Source organism: Zalophus californianus, chromosome 10 (genome assembly GCF_009762305.2).
Source record: "Zalophus californianus isolate mZalCal1 chromosome 10, mZalCal1.pri.v2, whole genome shotgun sequence".
NCBI classification, from domain to species: Eukaryota; Metazoa; Chordata; class Mammalia; order Carnivora; family Otariidae; genus Zalophus; species Zalophus californianus.
Window position 1 is genome coordinate 60,592,909 of NC_045604.1, and position 19,489 is coordinate 60,612,397.

At 37.6% G+C, this 19,489-nt stretch overlaps 1 protein-coding gene across 14 annotated transcripts in view; it reads right to left on the reverse strand.

The window, feature by feature from the left end:
- RGS7 (regulator of G protein signaling 7) overlaps positions 1-19,489 on the reverse strand; it is a 556,606-nt gene that overhangs the window by 164,147 nt on the left and 372,970 nt on the right. For 12 of the 14 annotated variants that reach the window (XM_027611453.2, XM_027611452.2, XM_027611454.2 and 9 more), the window contains one exon: positions 15,955-16,005. The exons of the other annotated variants lie outside the window; for them this stretch is intronic. In XM_027611453.2, coding sequence (XP_027467254.2) covers positions 15,955-16,005 — 51 coding nt within the window. The remainder of the gene's footprint in view (positions 1-15,954; positions 16,006-19,489) is intronic. 14 annotated transcript variants of the gene reach the window in all.

Here is a 19,489-nt window from a genome sequence, read left to right on the forward strand (position 1 = left end):
TCAGAAGGAATTCTGGATGTGTATTCACACCAGTAGTGAATAAAATAAAAAAGCACATGGCCCGAAGAGAGCCAATAAATGAGAAAGACCATGTTTGGGTCTCAAAAGCCCTGAGAGTAAAGAGGCAAGTAGAGAAATCTGTGAAGAATGCTAAGTTGGAGGGGGAGAAAATTTTAGTGCAAACCAGAGAATGGAGTAATGGAAGACAAGAATGTGTGAAAAATGCTAGATGAGGTCAGATTAAGGTTTGAGAAATGATAATTGAATTTAGCAACAAGAAGAATATTACCAGCTGTACTGAATAAAGTTTCAGATTATAAGTGGAGGATACAAGCAAGAGTCCAGTGAATTGAGAGAGGAATTATAGAGAGAGGGATTGGAGACAGAAAGTACAACTGAGTTCGTAAAACTGAGAGAGAGGAAAAAGGGGAGTATGTCAGAGGGGGAGACGAACCATGAGAGATGAAGGACTCTGAAAAACAAACTGAGGGTTCTAGAGGGGAGGGGGGTAGGGGGATGGGTTAGCCTGGTGATGGGTATTGAGGAGGGCACGTTCTGCATGGAGCACTGGGTGTTATGAACAAACAATGAATCATGGAACACTGCACCAAAAACTAATGATGTAATATATGGTGATTAACATAACAATAAAAATTAAAAAAAAAAGTAAAAAAAAAAAAAAAACTGAGAGAGAGGAGAGTGGCTAGGATGGACCACCTATCAATACAGGAGTGCTTCGTGACGGAAAAAAGAGGATGGTGAACAAACCAGTAAACATATGGTAGTTCAGGACAGACAAGAGAAATAGGAAGGATGTGACAAGAACCCTGGGGTGGTGAGAGGTCAGGACAAGAAGCACAAGAAGCCTAACCCAGATGGGAAAGGAGGCAAGCATGACGTAGACACTGTCATGGTTTTTGTGAGGCACAAAGAGTCAGAAAGTTGACAAATTTCCTCTTTGATTTTATATTTTCTCTAAGAAGTTATGGTCTGATGCTGAGGATGACAGAGAAGGAGTCTGTTGGGAGACCTTGCAGGCAAATGAAGGCTTTGAATAATCATTTCCACTGAGTAGGAGCGATGACTAGGAAAACACGATTGCCAGGAGATCCTGAAGGCCTGATTGGAGTTGGAAACTGTGACACCTTGGGGGCAATAATCGATAGCACTGAGTAACTTTTCCGTGACATGTGCACAATTTCAGATAGAGACAGGAACATAGTGAGATTGGCCAGGGATTAGACACTGTCCGTGGATTACTGGAAGGATAAAGCTGAGAGAAAATTGGAAGCATTTGTGAGTTGAAGTGGCTGACTGTTTTGCTGTTGGTATAATGATTCCTCAGATGTCTGTCTGGTCTGTGAGAGGGGCAGTATGGGTATATTGATCATCACCTCCAATGCAGGGGCAAGCACATTTTGTGTGTACATAATTATTAAATGCATGAATGATCCTATCTGAAAGCCTCGTTTCTCTGGTTGCTGTTTTCTTAGAGCATCACATCACAGGGAGAAGCCTGGGCTTCTACTGTCCTCATTACTCACAGAATATAACATTCCACAGAGGTCTTGTTTAAGATGATGGGAGAATTTTGCATCATTTGTATGATATAGTCTAAGCCATAGCTCACACTTCTGCCCCATTCTTTATCTTTAAACCATCCACATCCCTGTCGATTTGTTTGCACCTTTTCCTGTGAGATGGTGCCTAAAATCGATTGTTTGCTCAAATGTCTCAATTACTAGTTACAGAGGTGTTCCCAACCGCACAGCCTTATTTAACGTTTAGTGGCAGCCCCTGCAAACCATGTGCCCAGGATTTGCTTAAATGAGTGAATATGTAATGTGTGTGAATATTTGACAGAATCTGCAGACAGATGGACAATGAGCCTAGGCATGAGAAGGAGCTGCATGAGCTCCTCCTTCTCAGCAGTGCCAGGGAGGAGGGTGCCCTCAGCTGCCAGATGCTCATATCCAACTCTTTGCTCTTATTTCTCTTGTAAAGGGCTGGATGGAACAGGTGGGGTGTGGTTAAAGCTAAGGTAAGTCACCGGATTAAAAAGTCTTTGATACTTTCAATAATTTCTTTCTGTTTATGGTACTGCATCAGTGACCAAAAGCTGACTAGGCTACCATTGCCCATATGTTAGCAAATTAGGCCTCTTTATCAAATTTGGGGGCCCAGATGGGAGCTGGAGAACATTAATAAAATTTAGGGTTCATGTTTATATAAAGGCAAGGCAATGGAAATTTACCTGTTTGTAGAGGGACAAGATATTCTCCTTCCTTGATGGCTGATCATTGCTTACCAGCTTGAGCAGAAATGTCTCAGAAGAGCAACTCAGGGCTTTGCACGCCCAACCACCCAACACCTTCATCTTATCTCCTGCTATTGGCCAACATAAAAGTGTCATTCCAGAAAAGTTGACCTACTTTCTCTCCCTAAACTATAGGAAAAGAAATGTCTACAGCAGCTCCTTTTCTAAGGTGGAAGCAAGTGGTCCAACCTTGAATCATGTTAGAAAATATAGGGTATCTGCAGGGTGTGAGGATACTTTCCAATGGCTTTACATTTATTGAAAAATTCTCAGGAAAAAAGAATCAAAGCATAACCTAAAGCAGTTATTTCACTTAATATAATATCATTTCAGGCTATAGATAAATGTTCAAATGATAAATTTGTCTTTTCATGATTTTTATGAAACTCTGTTATCCTTGGTATGCCTTTGCTTGGGTTTTCCAGTGTGCTATAATATTTCAACCAATAAATCATGTTTTGTTTCTAGTAAGAGCTACTATTTGCTCATAAAACTCATTTTTCCCCCCATGGAATAAAGGCAACCTCCTTAGGCTGTTTCACAACATTAGAGCTGTGGTTGGATAACATTCTACCCTTGACTTTACTTAGAGAAAAATAGATTATTTGAAACCTATGGATTGATAACCCTGGGAAGTTTCTCTTTCTGCTCTATAACTAAACACTCTGTATGTCATGGAGTTCATGGGAACCTACCGCTTTTCACTTCGAGGTAAACCTCCAACTAGAGTGTGAGCCACAAATACTGAAATATGAAAGATAAAATATAAAAATAGCCTATTTACTATATTACTATTCTCTTTGTTAAAAAAATATTCAATTCAATAATATTTAAATGCCCAATATGTGCCAGGCACACTAAAGATGCCAGAGACAGGGCAAAGACAAAATGAAGACCTACTCACAAAGCTCACATTCTAGTGAATATGTGCCCCAGACCTTGTAAAATGTCCTGAAGTCAGACCATCTTGTGACAATGGAGGGACAGTCCATGCCTCTGGCAACAGGCGTGGTGTTATGTCAACATGCCCTTGAAAGAGGTCAGTCCTCAAACATATCCTTAGCAGAGGTCAGTCCTAAGATGTCCTGGAAAGAGGTCAATCTTGGAGTCAGATATGAGAATTCAGAAACTGTGGCCAACAAACAGTAGGATGAAAGAAAACTGTCTCCTAGGAATCAATTAAGTCCCAGACTCTGTGCCTGAATATGCCTGGAAGATTTTCAGTGCTGGGGATGTTGGCCACTGTCCCTAGATGTGAGGAGGGCAACAAGAAAACAGCCTCTAAAGGATGTACAGACAGATCTGGACTGAGAAGGGGTAACAGTTACTCTCTGTGACGTATTTTCCTGCTACTAACTGTGAGGCTCAAAAACATCTTGTGAAAAGTTCGTCTGGGAGATGAAAGTGGAAGCCTGGGAAGAGGTAAAGACTTCCTAACACCCAGGTAGGAGTGGTGCCCTTGGTTGGGATCCAAGGGATGGTAGCAGAGGGTTATTGTTCTGGAACACAGCAATCTCTAAAGGGCAATGGAGGCTCTGCCAAGGATGTGGGCACCACAAACAGGCGGGCGGAAGGGACGTGAGATACTGGTTCATGAGCGGCCCAGGAAAATTATCAGATATGGGGAGGGGACGACATTGAGTGGGACTAGTTCCAATAAAAAAGCCAGTGAGAGCTGGTTTTTTTTTCTTCTTCGAAGAAGACTGGGAAGATAATGCTAGAATTTCAGCTGTGCTATCTGAGTGCTTTTTATGCATGCTTTTTATTCTCCTCCTTATATTTCCCAGATTACCTACAGTGGGTTTATAATGGTTTTTTTATAATTCAAAATGTTTTAAGAAAAGTGGGTGCATTTTCAGGTACTACATGTGACATCTGACATCTACCCCACAAAAAGTCTGTTGAACAACATACCAAGCAGTTGTTAGGGGAGCCCCAGGGAAATAACCAAGGGAAACCTGGCAGATCACTTAGCGAAGGCTGAGGCTTCATCAGCGGTGAAGCTCTCAGAAGGTTAATAAACAAGTGTGGGTCCATCATTGCTTACAGAGAGGCCCACCACGACCCAGACCACAGACGTTTTCATGGATGAACCCCAGCAGAGGAAATAGCTGAAATAGCCAAGTAACGCTCAACAGTCTGAAAATCTGTCACCCCCTCTTTTCATGCCTATTCCATAAGACCAAAGGGCTGGCGGATCCCCTTCCAAAACACTGGATTAAATTAAAAGAGCAGTCATTTCAAGAATATGACAAAATCACAGTCCAAGTGTGTGCTTTACATGAAATGGAGTTAAGCAGAATTCTACGTGGTATACATGGCCCACACGAGTGAGCCTCCATGCCCACACATTCGTGAACACAGTGGCAAGGAGAAATTCTGGATAGTTCCAGAGATACCAATCACTTGAATTATAACGTAACTGCAAAATTTAAACGGCATTTTAGTTTTATTAGACATAAAGTCTTCCTTGCTTACAGGGAAATTTTCAAAATATAAAAATCATATTATATGTTACATTGAGTTTCTTAGACCAATTATTTTAAAAAGTTTTTTTTTTTGGTTTGGTTTGGCTTTTTACTGTGAGATCAGTCATCTTTATGTCTGGTTTGCAACCAAATCATAGTGAAGAGACAGGTGCATTCATGCCATGGTAGGATCACATTCCGGTCACAAAGCCTCTGTGAGCTCTCCTGTCATGTGCTCTGTGCTGAACACTTCCCGCCAGTCTTAGATATAACAATCAGAAAAACTTTATGAATAGGACAAATAGGCTTGTTCTCGGCTCAGATAGAGAGGGGAAAATCCTAACTCATTCTTCAGCTGGGAAATAAAACATACTGTTATTTTCATAAAAGATAAAAGGACCTGACTTTTCAAAGTTTACACAACAGTCTATGGCTCCCTCTGGATAAGGGATATAATCACCCACATTTTCCTGTCCTTTTTTTTTTTAAAGATTTTATTTATTTGACAGAGAGAGACACAGCGAGAGAGGGAACCTAAGCAGGGGGAGTGGGAGAGGGAGAAGCAGGCTTCCCGTTGAGCAGGGAGCCCGATGCAGGGCTCGATCCCAGAACCCTGGGATCACGACCTGAGCCGAAGGCAGACGCTTAACGACTGAGCGACCCAGGTGCCCCTTCCCTGTCCTTTTCTGAGTGGCCGGCCGACCCTGATTGAATTGGCCTATTTTCAGTGATGTCCTATTCTCCAGGCCTTATTAGCTTTACCAAATCCTTTCTACTTTTCTTTCCTTCTTTATGCTTTCTCTCTTTACTTCCTTTCTTTGCTTCCATCCAAAACTCCTACTTTTTAAAAAAAAAAGTGTATGCTATATTTCTTCCACAAAACAAAACAAAACAAAATTCAAGTTGGCTTATAAAAGGAACATATGTACACAAAAAGGTTAATAAGATAGACAGTGAAGACCTAAAAAGAAGAAAACAACAGAGATGTCAACCAGCTGCTAGCAGAATTCGACAAAGCCAATGGGCAATTGAGCTTTTCCATTTGGTTTTTACTTTTATTTTTTTTTCTAGTTCATAGAATAGAAATATCAATCTCTGCTGAGATATGAAATGTGCCTAAGTGAATTCAAACAACTATTCAAAAGTACATTGAACTCTGGCATCATTATGCTTGTTCAACTTTTAGAAGCAAAAAGACAGTAATTCTAATGATATTCCCAGCTGTTTTTTAGTACTTTCCTTAATTGTTGGCAACTCTAATAAGTAGTATATAAAAAAAAAATCTGCTGATCAGGTAAAAATGGGAAAGATTATAAAACTCTGGAGCTGGCATTTATAGATGCATGTGCTGGCCAGTACACACCAAAAGAGGAACCGGCATAGAGAGACGGCACCTACTGAATCTCTAACAAATGCCTGTGTGTTGGCATCACGTCTGATATAGAACAGGTGTGAATCCCGGCTCCACATCTCAGCTCTACTCTAAGCCTTAGGGACCTCAGCTGTAAAATGAAATTGAAACTCCTCTGGATCTGAAAGTGTTAATAGTTTAAAATCAGTATATCTGGATTTAAATGCTGGTTCTATCTTTTAGTACCTTCATGATCTGAGACTTAGTTTTCTGATATACCACCTACTTCATAAAGTTTCTTTCTCTTTTTTCTTTTAAGACTAAATAACATATATCAAGCTCTCAACATGGTGTTGGCACGTTTAGTGTTTAGTACATGTGAGCTCTCTTGTCTCCTTTAAATAAGAAGAAAACATCCAGCATGGTACCTGGACAGAACCAATTAACTAATGTTAATGTATTATAATTCTTCTTCATCGTTATTTGCAATATAGTCACAGAGAGGGAATATGAAGGCAGCCAGAAGCCCAAGAAGAAAAGGCTTCTATTTACAGGAAAATGGCCTCTTGGTGGCTGAAACCATTGTGGACATTCTGGGGGTAATGACTCCTATTCTGAAGACTTTTCAGTATATTTTGGGTTTTGAGTTTTAATTGTGTAGAGCAACTGCATAGTTATATTAGTCAAATGACAACAGCAGTCTCTTGTTCCATTATGAAGTATAGTATTTAAATGCAAATGCAAAACATACACACATAGACACATAAATGGATAAAGGGGTATGGTTAGATAATAAGTTAAATGAGACGGTTGGTCTCAACAGGCTGGATGTGATTGGGCTTTAATTGTTGGTACCGATTATTTTGAATGGAAGACATCATGGACTAAACATCTGCAGACTTTTTCATTTTCTGCCTTGGTAGAATATTCCCAAGGGTCAATGGTCACCAAGTGAGAGGTTCCTGATGATATTAAATGTATGAGATGCAATAATTTTTTTAAAGGTGGATGCTAATGGAATATATGCAAAAAGGAATTACTGCTCTCTTGTGAGGAGAAGCTAATAACACACTGAAATGAATACATAAAGGAAACCAGAGCTCCTGCTCATCTCCTGTGAAAATAATTAGAGCTGCATATAGTATTCCTCATGTATATAACTATGAAGCTTTGGCTGCAGTAGCAGAGACATGGGTTGGGAGCAGTTGCCCAAAGATATGAGGAATTTATTCATGTTTTCTTTAAGTATTATTTATAACAGAAAGTGCACATTTGAAAGATGTATGCTTAGGTAATATCTATTGTCTTGAACTAGATCAAACTAATCAATCTTGTTAGAAGTGTATGTGATGGCTCTGATCTATGATTTCTTGCATGTTATCACCAGAATGTTAAACAGTATCTTAGAAACCCAGAATGTTTTCCCATAATGAAGGGTTCACTGGCATTAGAAAAATAAATAATAAAGGAGTCACTTTATTTCTTTCATATTGACATGATAGCTTGCAGAATGGACAATAAAATGTGTATTTTTATACGCTTTTTTTTTTTTTAACACAAGGGTCTTGATTATTTGCAAGAGTGTTTTAAATGCTTCTACCCTCGGGCCACCCAAGCAAGACTGTTGTTTGAAACAATATGAAGAGCATACAGAAAAGATTTCTTTTTCCTTTGTAATAGATACACATTGGAATATGTGGAAAATAGCTCTAACAAAGGATATGCCCAGCATGCAGTAGCTAAATATAACACCAAATCTATGAAAATCAATTAATTTAGTCCAAAAGACACAATGTAAAGGACCATCTGTGCAGGTGGATCCATGTACCTCTCATGGTTGCCAACCACTTAAGGAAAAGCAGAATCTAAGCCTAAAATAATTGTGCCAAAAGGAGAAGACACACAGGCTATAGGTTGGGAGACCAAGGTCCTATTTGTTTGAACAGGTTTCTGTGTGATTTTGGACATTCACGTTTTTCTCAGGTGACTTTCCAATTGTGAGATGAGTACATCTGCATGACTACTTCATGATATTGTTGTAGTAATCAAATAAAATAATCTATTTAAAATGATTTGGAATAGCATGAATACTTTGCAGGGACAAAACATTATCAAGGATAATGGAGACATTCTATACTTTCTCAATTCTGATACATCCTCATGTTCCTTGGGCTGATTTCTCTGACAAGCCAACCAAAATCATGGGATAGGAAGGCTATTTGTAACAGTTTTATTATATTCATTAACAAAATTTTGATCATTTTCTCTAGAGGACTTGTGGAGGGTTGGGAGGTGGATGACAGACTCTAATGGTGAACATAATGAGTTGATTTAATTAATGCAGTGACAATTAAGATATTCAATCCAGTTAATTGATGTGTAAGCAAAACATCTAGTTGATTTGTCTGAATCTCAATTTTCCAGTTATTTTTACAATAGATAATACTTCAAGAGGAAGAAATTTTGCAACTATTCAGCATTAAGTTTTTATTCCGGATAAATCCACATTTAATCCTATTTTTCTGTCTGCATTTTAAATCTTTTTTTTCACCCTGGGTGTGTTTAGATAAAGAAAAATACATTTTACATTTCTTTCTCTTTACTTTTCCCTATCTATTTAGGAGAACACAAACTGATTCATTGGTTACCATAAGCTTAACACCATTTCAATTAGTAAAAGTCAAGAGAGTATTGAGAACTGATTGATCTTGGTACTTCAGTCAATGACTAGAGAAGATACGTGTCCTCTGTCATTATGTTTTTTAGATTTGTCTAAAGCAATAAGACTAACGTGAGTAAAAGATAAAATTAAGCAACAAATTGAGTAGTAGCAAATGTGAATAATTCATGGTAAAGAAAAGCAATTGGGAGCTGAATTCTGGAGAGAAGTCTTCATGGAATAGTTTGTGTTTGAAGGCTAGTATAAAAATTGCATGCATTTTAAAAAATTCAATTTAGCTAAATGTGCTTGCAAATGCTCAGAGTTTTAAAAGAATCTGGCCTATTTAAAAATAAAATCAAGATTTGGGTACACTTGAATGCTGACTCATTTAAGCTTCACAAAACACTGTATTAAAAGCATTTTGCTGATGAAGAAAAAAAGAGAGAGAGAGAGAGAGAGAGAGAGAGAGAAGTTAACTAAGTTGCCCAATGCCCACAGCCAGTAAGTGCCTGAATCAAGATTCGAGCTTAAGTATTTCTGCAAAGCCTATGACTCAACTTAAATGCCAGGATGCCTCTCAAGAAATACTGGGATCTCAAGAAGCATGGGTGAACAGAGAGAAAGAGAAAGGTGAAGCAAGCAGGGTACTACTCAGAGAACACAGAGATACTTAATGTTCTTTACGTATCCAGGAGTCACAGTGAGGCTCATTTCAAATCCCATCCACTCATTAGATGGAGAATATCAAGGTAATCCCTACTTTGGTCAGCATCACTTCAAGAGCTTGTCAAGAGTAACTCTTCCAGTAAGAGGCAGCAAGGATCACAAATGAGCAGGATGGTGTCGAGAAGTTATTAATATCTGTCAATCATTTTGTAAAGGGTGCCAACCTTAACCAAAGCTTTGCCTTTTGATACACTGTCTCAAAATATCATCCATAATTAATGATATTAGACACAAAGCATATTTACTAATAAATGATGAATAGGTTCTGGAGGATAAATTTTGCAAACGCAAGTCAAAAGCTAATAGTACATATCACAGAAAGGCAGATCTGAAAGACAGAAGAAATACAGATGTGGAAGATTTTTGCAGTAGCTGCCCAAATTTGTTCACATACCTCTGCACCTATACTCTTGGACAGTCCTTCCCTACACTGGTTCTGAACTTGGTCATGGTACTTGCCTTGGCAGAGTATAAGCTTGTGTTGTGCTTGGAACTCTGAAAACCACTGTAATAAGAAATGAGTGCTAGCAGGCTGGAGGATGAGAGAATGAGATGCACCTAACTGACAACCTACCAAGTACCAAATATGCCCCCAAATCCTAGATCATCCACCCAACCACCTGGCTACAATCCAGAAGAAAGCCCAGCAGAAATTAACCAAGCAAACTCCCAGAATTATGAGCTAAATAAAATAGCTGTTTAAGCCACCAAGTTTACACAGCAAAAGCTAACTGATATGCTAGAATACCATTTTGAGCAATGAGAAAAACAAGCAAAAGGTATTACATAATTGTTTCCCAGCTAGAGACCTGGTAAACCAGAAGGATCATTCTGCAAAGACTATGTCATATGTCCAGGCAGAAAGAGTTTGGGCATCCTGAAAGAATCCCATGCCTCGGAGTGGTGAGAGAGCAGCAGAATATTCTTGTGCAACTGAGAGTAAAATAGAAAAACACCATAGGTCTTTGGGAAGCAACAGCACACTTTCCCAGTGTGAGGCAGAATCACTTGGTGTGTCCCCAAATTGAGCTTGGTCGAAGCAAAGATTGTAAACAGGAAGAGGCCCTGTCAATGGGATCAAGAAATAACACAGAAGCCGTGGAGTGGACCACCAGCTGAAGACATTGGTGGTGGACATCATGCTTCCCAATGGGTGCCAATGTGGAGAGAGACGCACCAAGGGCTAAATTCTTCCTCTCACTCTCCTGTCCCTATCCAACATTTGATGTACATCAATTTTCCTCTCTATAAAATCAAAGTACCACTGTATGCTATCAGCTAGGCTCTAACTCTGAGACTAATGCAATTTATTCCGTGCTTTGTATTTTCATACATGTTCTATGTTCTCAGCAATAGAACTGAAAAGTATTAATAAAATTATCAACTCTTTGCACTACAACGACATAAGCAAAGTTTATAACGATTAAATCATCATCAACAACAACAAATCACACAAACAGAAACCTGCATCCAGCATTAAAAATTAAGGAAGGGTGCCAAAACACATGTCCCCAAAGTCTAACACTATACTATATATTGGATCAGATTGCAAAACTGTCCTAAGAAAGCACCACAGTACTAAGTAGAGAAGACTTTGGAAGATGACTAACGAACCCCCAAGTCTGCAGTGGGAAGGTCAGAACATAGAAGAGAAGGAAGCCCACCACTTTGGATGCTGTTCACTGGAGTCACTGAACAGCAGCTTCTCTCCACCACGTGGAGAGCACACAATAAGGAGGTCTGGCATGACCCCAGGGTGCAGGAAGCTGGAAACTGACAAAGCAGGATACAGGGTGAAAGTGTGGCCCATGAAAAGGGTCCATCACAGTCAGAGACAGCATGGCACCATGAAGAGGTCTTGAGGCTGGGATCGCTCCCAGCTCCACTCCTTCTCACTATACCCAGTCTAACTAAAAACTACAACTAACCTACTAATGCAAACTAGTATCACCAGCACTGCAGCTCCTGCTGCAAATAAGGGAAACTATGGCATTGAGTTATCTAAGACAATCCATTCACCCTGTCAATAATCAAACATCAGTCCCATTAGGAATTCTTTATGTTTGAGGAGAATAAATGGGAAAACAATTCATAAAACAAACCCACAAACATTTCTAAGACATAAAACGGCATGAAGTAAACTTAACGACGGTCTCTTCTATGTGCAGTCAAAACAATAAAAGTGAATGATACTGATGTAATGAAAGAAGAGATGAAAGATGACTCACAAGACAACGGGCTGTGACTAGAGGAGGCATGCCAAAGGGCAGGTGGAAATATAGAACTGGACAGAATGAAGAAAACTCAAAATGCAATAGATTTATTCTCCATTAACAGCAATAAAGAGCTGAATCACCAGTGGAGGAAATAAAAATGAATGCTATAATGTGCAAAGTTAACAAGTTTACCTACAGGGAGAAGGAAGGGAAAGAGCTAAGAAAAGAGTGAAAAGAGAAGAAAGTGATAAATGATAATTGGGTGTAAGGTGGAATAAAACATACTAGTAAATGTTATTTCAAAAGAATAAACCAGAATAAACAAACAGGAAAGTGATTAGACATAATAACAAAAACGAATACGAAACCAACCATAATTGTTAATTTTTTTGAGCCATTATTATGTAATAAGTGTAGTAATAAATGCTTGATTACTATTTTTTAATAGTAGCTGCTTTATACACATTAATTCTTTAATTTTCAGGAAAACACTAAGTAGTGGGCATCATTATTATATCCATGTTAGACATGAAGAAATGAAATCAAAATAATATAACAGGAAATTTTTTTTCAACTTAAGTAAACCTGAATCAACAGACTTAAATGATTTAGCAGATCACATACCAACAAACAAACAAACCCCTAGCAATTGTGTATTTATGTTTTGAATTTCAAAGATCGGGAAGACATCACAGAGATCTAGGCAGGGGAAAACACACACATATGCATATAGATATGTACATATATAGGAAAAATTATATATATAAATTTTACATATATATGAAAAATTAGTTTTCAGATTTTGCCATAGTGAATGCATGAAAGCAATGAATTAATATCCTCAGTGTTTTAAAGAAAAAGGTTTATCTCACTTACATTACATCTAGCTAAGTTGTCAACATACACATGGGCAACAAAGGTTAATGTCAGATACACAGGGGCTCAGGAATTGAACAAATACATATAACCCTGAGAAACTGCTGGAAGAAGTATTCCAGCTTTACAATAAATTAGTTAAAAATATTAACAAAAGTAAAATTTAGTAAAGTAGTGCTATAGAAAATGAGCATATATATATCAACAATATCTATATGTAAATGACCAGTTAGTAGATATAAGTGAAGAGAAAAACCTGCATATAATAGTAACACAAAATAAAATAGCTAGGAACATGCTTAATATGAAACACGCAAAACCTATATGAGGAAACTTTAAAACACTCCTGAAAGAACCCACAAAGCAAACCTGAATAAATGAAAAGACACAGCATATTCTTGGATAGAAGACTGAAGTCTGTAACTTGTCTGGGAAGACAGAAGGAACAGGTTTGAGAGGGGATAAATCAGGGTTCTACTTTGGTGATACTGAGACTGGCCCCCTGAGAGAGGTCACATATGCAACAGGTCGACTAGTACGGAACACCATGGAGAGGTCAGCATGAAAGCTATGAATTTGCGAGTCCTCCACATATGCCACTGAGCAACAGTGTGTATTTGGAGAAAAGAAAGGTGCCCAGGACAGAAACGTGGACATTCCGACATATACAGATTAGCTAGGAGTGGAGACCTGTCACAGAAGACTATGTGGGTAGTGACAAGAACAAAAGCCATGAGTGGGACACCCTAGAAGCCAAAGACAATCAAATCAATCGGGGAGGGAATTTCTTCCTGTATTCCCAGTGCCTAGCCCATAGTAAGAATTCAGAAAAGTTGTTAAATGGATAAAAATATGGATAAATCAATGAAGAAATAAGCTTCTTCTAGAAAAAATACTGTGAAAATGGACGCAAGAGGTAGATGAAAACAAAACCTTTAGATGAATCCTGCATGTGTACTATATGGATATGTGTATATGCAAACATAACAAAAATAATCCTCTTCTAATTGAAGGCCTAAATACAGCTTTATCTTAAAAGAATAATACAACATGGCCACTTGTCTAATAGTACCAAAATCTCTAGTAAAATATCCAGCCAAATGTGCACTGAATTACTACAATAGAAATGGAAAAGTATTAAGTATTCATTAACAAAACATTGAACACTAGGTGTACAAATAATGTGGACTCATTGGTCTTGCAAAGATCCTGAAGACCATGCAACTCTCTCCCCCTGTCCCTAGATGGGCCATCAGAACCTGCTCCTTTCCCCCAGCATTGCTGTCTTCTTCCAACTTGTCACAAAATCCTCTTTCAACAAATGACTGACATCTGGAACTTCCAGCAATCCCTAGAGGTCTTCAAACAACCTCTTGGCAACCAGCTAGAAGCCTGGCATGAAGCTTATTTTATTATTTTTTATTTTAAAATTTCCAGAAAATGTATAGGGTTAAAATTAAACCTGTTACTATAATAACTATTTAGTCTCTCTTTATGAGCAGTTCCAAAATGCTATGACTGATTTCATACATGCAGCCATCAGAGTTACTTTCATGATGTCAGTTATGTTCTTGACCATATTTATTCAAAACCATGCTGCCAGATTGATGCATTTCTGTGTGCAAATCTGTTATATCTTTAGAATAGTCACCAGTGCTTCCCACTCTTCATAAAATCTAGCCTTTTACTCTGCAGAGGTTGAACTAGTTCATTCAAACCAACCAGTCAACCTACCAACCAACAACTAGTTTTTCAGCCAGTCATAAATATGACTAAAGAACATGTATGTTCTTTTCTGGATATGATCAATTTTATCTTTCTATATACCTTCTAACAAAGTTTTACAACTTCCTTAAACTGTTGAGCAAGCAAATCAAATCAGTTTTTCATACATGTTATAGCTAAAATGATATCTTATGTATAAATTATAAACAATGACTGTTTCTTACTAGCTTCTCATGTACCTTTTCCTTGCTCCCCAGACTATTACTAAAGTACACTTTTGGTCTTAACTCACAAGAAATACTCTTGAATCCACTTCACCCTTTGAGCAACAGTATTTTTTGTAAAACAGTAGTTTCCTGGTTGTCAATGACTGTGCAAATCTGTTGGTTTTTTTTAAATTTTATTTTATATCTTTTAGCACTGGGAGCTTTTGTGTGAGTGAGCCTGAGCTGAGACTAAAATGTGAACTTGGTAAGACTGTGACTCCTTGTCCCGGGAATCACCTCCTCTTTTCACTTAGTAACAATATGATGCTGGAGTAGGTGCTTCATCTTTACTTGTTTTAATCCTTTTTAACCTGCTAGGACAGGTATTCTAAAAGCTCATGTACCAGTTGAGCAGGTGCTGTGGCACAGGCATTTATGTATTGAATTACATCTACATTTTCTGATGACATGGTTTTATAAAGTTAGCTCAGAATGAGGAAAAATAAAAACTCTGCCTTTCAATGTTATCTCTAAACCATTCTAAGGTGGTAACCACCAGAAGCAAGAACAAAAGCCATGCTGAATTCTTTTCTAATTGAAGTGATGGTTTGTTGTGTGGTTGGTGTATTGTCATCTTTCCCTACCATGTCATTCTCAGTCACTGTAATACCAAATTTTATAAGCTTTTTGTTTGTTTTCTTAGCATCTTCTCTAAACAAAACACATCTTATTTTCACTTCAGGGATGTACATTGTTTGCTGCATGTGAAAGCTCTTACATGACATTTTTAAAAAGTCATTAAATGCCTTCCATATGTAGGAATTTGTTCTAGGCAATGTTCAATGTGGGCTGGTGGAAACTGTTCCCAAACTCTGGAAATTAGCTTAGTGCTGCAGAGCAGACGTATTGTCTACCACAGTGAATGGCTCCATGACTTAAATAAGAGCATTAAAAAACATCATGTAGGCATGATCAAAAAAATAAAAATTACAAACAACATTGTTTTCAAACCTCGTGCAAAAATAGAGTTAAGGAAAATTATAAATTAACGAGATTTACCTTTATGTGTTTTATGAAGGGAAATTTCATTACTTTATAATCACTTGCTGTATATTATATCTACAATTATTTATGAACACACATATACTTTACCCATTCTATAGTCATCAATCACCTGAATCAAAGTTCATGAAATGGAACATTAAATATATGAAAAATTGTTAAAACTTACTAAATAAATTTTAGTTAAATTATGTTCACTACCATAAAATTTGTATAAATATGAAAAGCATAGTTTAAATGTAAATAGTTTTAGATTTGCTTGCTTGCCGTATTAGCCCTAAGAAAAACATATTTCTTAAAACCACAAAGAAAATAATTCTATCAATGGGAAAATGATTTATTTACCTGGATCTTCTATAGTTAAGTTCTTTATTAACCACTGAACAATGTCTGACCCTAGAAAAAGAAAAAAGAAAAACACAAATATTTGTGAACATTTGTTTATACATGTTAACTTTAAGAACTCTTAACTTCTGGCACTCACATTAGTAGGAATGTTTGTTTTATGTTTTTGCATATATCTTTTTTTATTATAGTTGACACACGATGTTACACTAGCTTCAGGTGTACAACATAGTGACTCAACAAGTCCACATGTCATGGGTAGGCTCACCACAAGTGTAGCTCTCATCTGCCCCCATACAACCCTATTACAATACCAGTGACTATATTTCCAATGCTATACTTTTCTTCCCCATGACTTATTAATTGTGTAACTGGAAGTCTGTATCTTCCACTTCCCGTCACCCATTTTGCCATTCCCCTCTTCCGCTCTCCCCTCTGTCAACCACCAGTTTGTTGTCTGGATGTACTCTCTGAGTCTGTTCCTGCTTTGTTTGTTTTTAAGATTCCACATATTAGTGAAATCATACGGCATTTGTCTTCCTTTGTTTGACTTATGTCATTTAGTGCAATACTCCCATAGAGGTCCATCCATGTTGCAAATATCAAGGTGTGCCCAGGTGAAAACTAGTAAATTATTTAATATGAAATATTTAAACACAAAGGTTTAATATACTTGTAGTGAATAAGATGATTCATTCGTTCATTGACTACATGCTTATTGAGTGGCCACTATGTTTGAAGTACACAGACCTATGTTTGAAGTACTATGCCATGCTAAATTCTTAGCATGGCATAACCAATAGTTTGTAAGATGGTCCTTTTATCTACTCTCAAGCCAAGCCAAAATTTTTGTTAGCTTTTGAAAACTCCTATGTGTTTCAAGTCTCCATGTCTTTATAGTACTATTCTCTTTGACCAAAATGTCTTACCACTATTTTCAAGACACTCAAGATTTATTTACACAATAGAACTTTCCTTGACCCTCATTTTTGTCCACTGAGTTTACAGCAACCTCCACTGAAAGTGAACTGGTCTCAGGAAACAAACTGAGGGTTGCTGGAGTGGTGGGGGGTGGGAGGGATGGGGTGGCTGAGTGATAAACATTGGGAAGGGTATGTGCCATGGTGAGCGCTGTGAATTGTGTAAGACTGATGAATCACAGACCTGTACCCCTGAAACAAAGAATACATTCTATGTTAATAAAAAAATTTAAAAAAAAGAAAGTGAACTGGTATCTCTGTAGTCCTGTACTGTAGTACAGATCATACAATGTTGCAACTGTTTATTTGAATAAAGCCCTCAAGTAAGTACCTTGAAGTGGGATAACATATTCACCTTTCTACATTTGGAACAAAGCAACGGTTTGATAATGTGTGATGAATAAAAAACATGAGCAAATATAGGTTTTCACTTTATAGAGAATAAAATGAAAGAGGGTCTGCAGAAAATGTAATGTTTGAGCTAGATTTTGATATACGAAAAAGACAAAACTTAGTTACTGAAGGCCTATGTCAAAATTAAAAAGGGGGCAATAGGCAATAAAAACTATTGCATTCTTTCTATATACTACGTGCTGGGAATAACAGGAACTTGACACTAATAAAAGTATTCACAGTGTATTCAGCAGATCTTGAATTCCAGGCAAAAGAATTTTAGATTTTTTTTTTCTATATGTCAGGCAGAGAAAGGGAGACATGGTATGTTCTGTTGTGTCTGGTTTTAAACCGAAGAATGACCTTATCAAAACAAGCTTAAGGAATTCGATTGGCAATACATGTGGGAGTGCCTTGGGCCAGTCAGACAGAAAGCAGGGAAGCCAACATTTCTACTGTTCAAGATCCAGGATTGAAAGGAAAAGTACTGAACTAGTTCAGTGTACAAGCGAACTAAAGCAAAATTAGAGGCTTGCTTCAGGACTTTGTGCCTAATAAGGTATGGGGGTGGCCAGTGGGAGAACAGTAAGAGAACTCAAGGTTTCCAGTGCAGGAGCATCGTGGATGAAAAGAATGGTGAAAATATGAGCAGAAATGGGAGATTCAGGAGGAGGACTTGATTTACCTGAAATATTCATTTCTATTTAAATTTAGTTTTCAGCATCATTCATTTCTACATAAAATAGCAAAAAATATGTATGAAAATAGCTTTGTATACATAGTAAACTACAGCAGGGCTGCATGAATGAAATTTTGTGTGACCTGAAATTCCACTTCTACCTCTCTTGGAGACTGACTTCGTCGCACCTGAGACGTAGCATATGACTGATGTTGACAATGGCTAAATAATTCTTGCTGCTTCATGCAAAATAGTTCAGAACTATCTTCAGAGTAAACTTGGGGGCACCTGGCTGCCTTAGTCAGTAGAGCATGCAACCCTTGATCTTGGGGTTGTGAGCTTGAACCCCACGTTGTGTGTAGGGATTACTTTAAAAAATCTTTTAAAAAAATAAAAAATAAAATATGTATGCATTTTTTAAATGACTTCATGTGTTGAATCACTTGTGTTCTTTTATAACTGTTACTTTTACAACCGCCATTGATTTCCATACAGGTGAGAAGATGGATTCACCTTGATCCTAACGCAGCTCTGAGGGAGGGAAGGAAGGAAGGAAGGAAGGAAGGAAGACCACTCACAAGAACACATGTATTTCACAGTGTTATGTTCAGCCTTATAACCTAACTTGTCTTGAGGCACTGTCATCCCTTCAAAAAAGAGAAGGGGGACTCAGTTTTTCATATATGTTTGTATTGATACTTGACCAAAATAGAATTCCAGGTACCCAAATCTTATGCACTATTTCCAGGTACCTTGCTCATTTTCCACACTTGAGCATCAACTTGGGGAACATATGTGAGCAGCCACTGGAAATTTTCCATGCTTTTGCAGAGAGCCAAACATTGGTTCCAAGACTATAATTTTCTCTTAGTGTGAAAAATGATTTAGAAATGCTTTTAGGGAAAGTTTTTTTTTTAAAGTTTTCTTCTTTTTTATTTTTCTGAGCAGAAAGAAATACAAAGAAGCTTAATTTGAAACTACATTTAACTCAGGAAACTTTTTTTCCTAGCCTAGATTTGAGTATTTCTATTATGGTCATATTCTCAGTTCAGCTATGAAAGGGATGATTGGGCCACTTGTCAATATCACTTAGGAGATGCTATTATAGTGGTTTTATTATTGCGTGGTCACCCCAATATACTTATGGTTTTAAGTTAGAACATCATGAATTACTTCGCTGTTAAATATATACCCAAATCCACCATATTTACCTATTATGCATGTATGACAGCAAGACCTTAGCTCCCAGAGAGAGAAAAAAAATTTCAGCATCTTGATGGAACCAGAAGACTGAAAGAGAAATGTGCTATCATAGCCACACTGAGAATTACAATTCAAAATTAAAAGGGTACATTCCAGTCAGGAGGGGTGTAGGAAAGAAAGGTGCATTTCTAGCAGCAACTCAGCCTTTGTTTAATGAATAGATGAACAGGTTTGTGTAAGTGTACATATCCAGAGTACTTTAGACTTTCATTCATCTTTA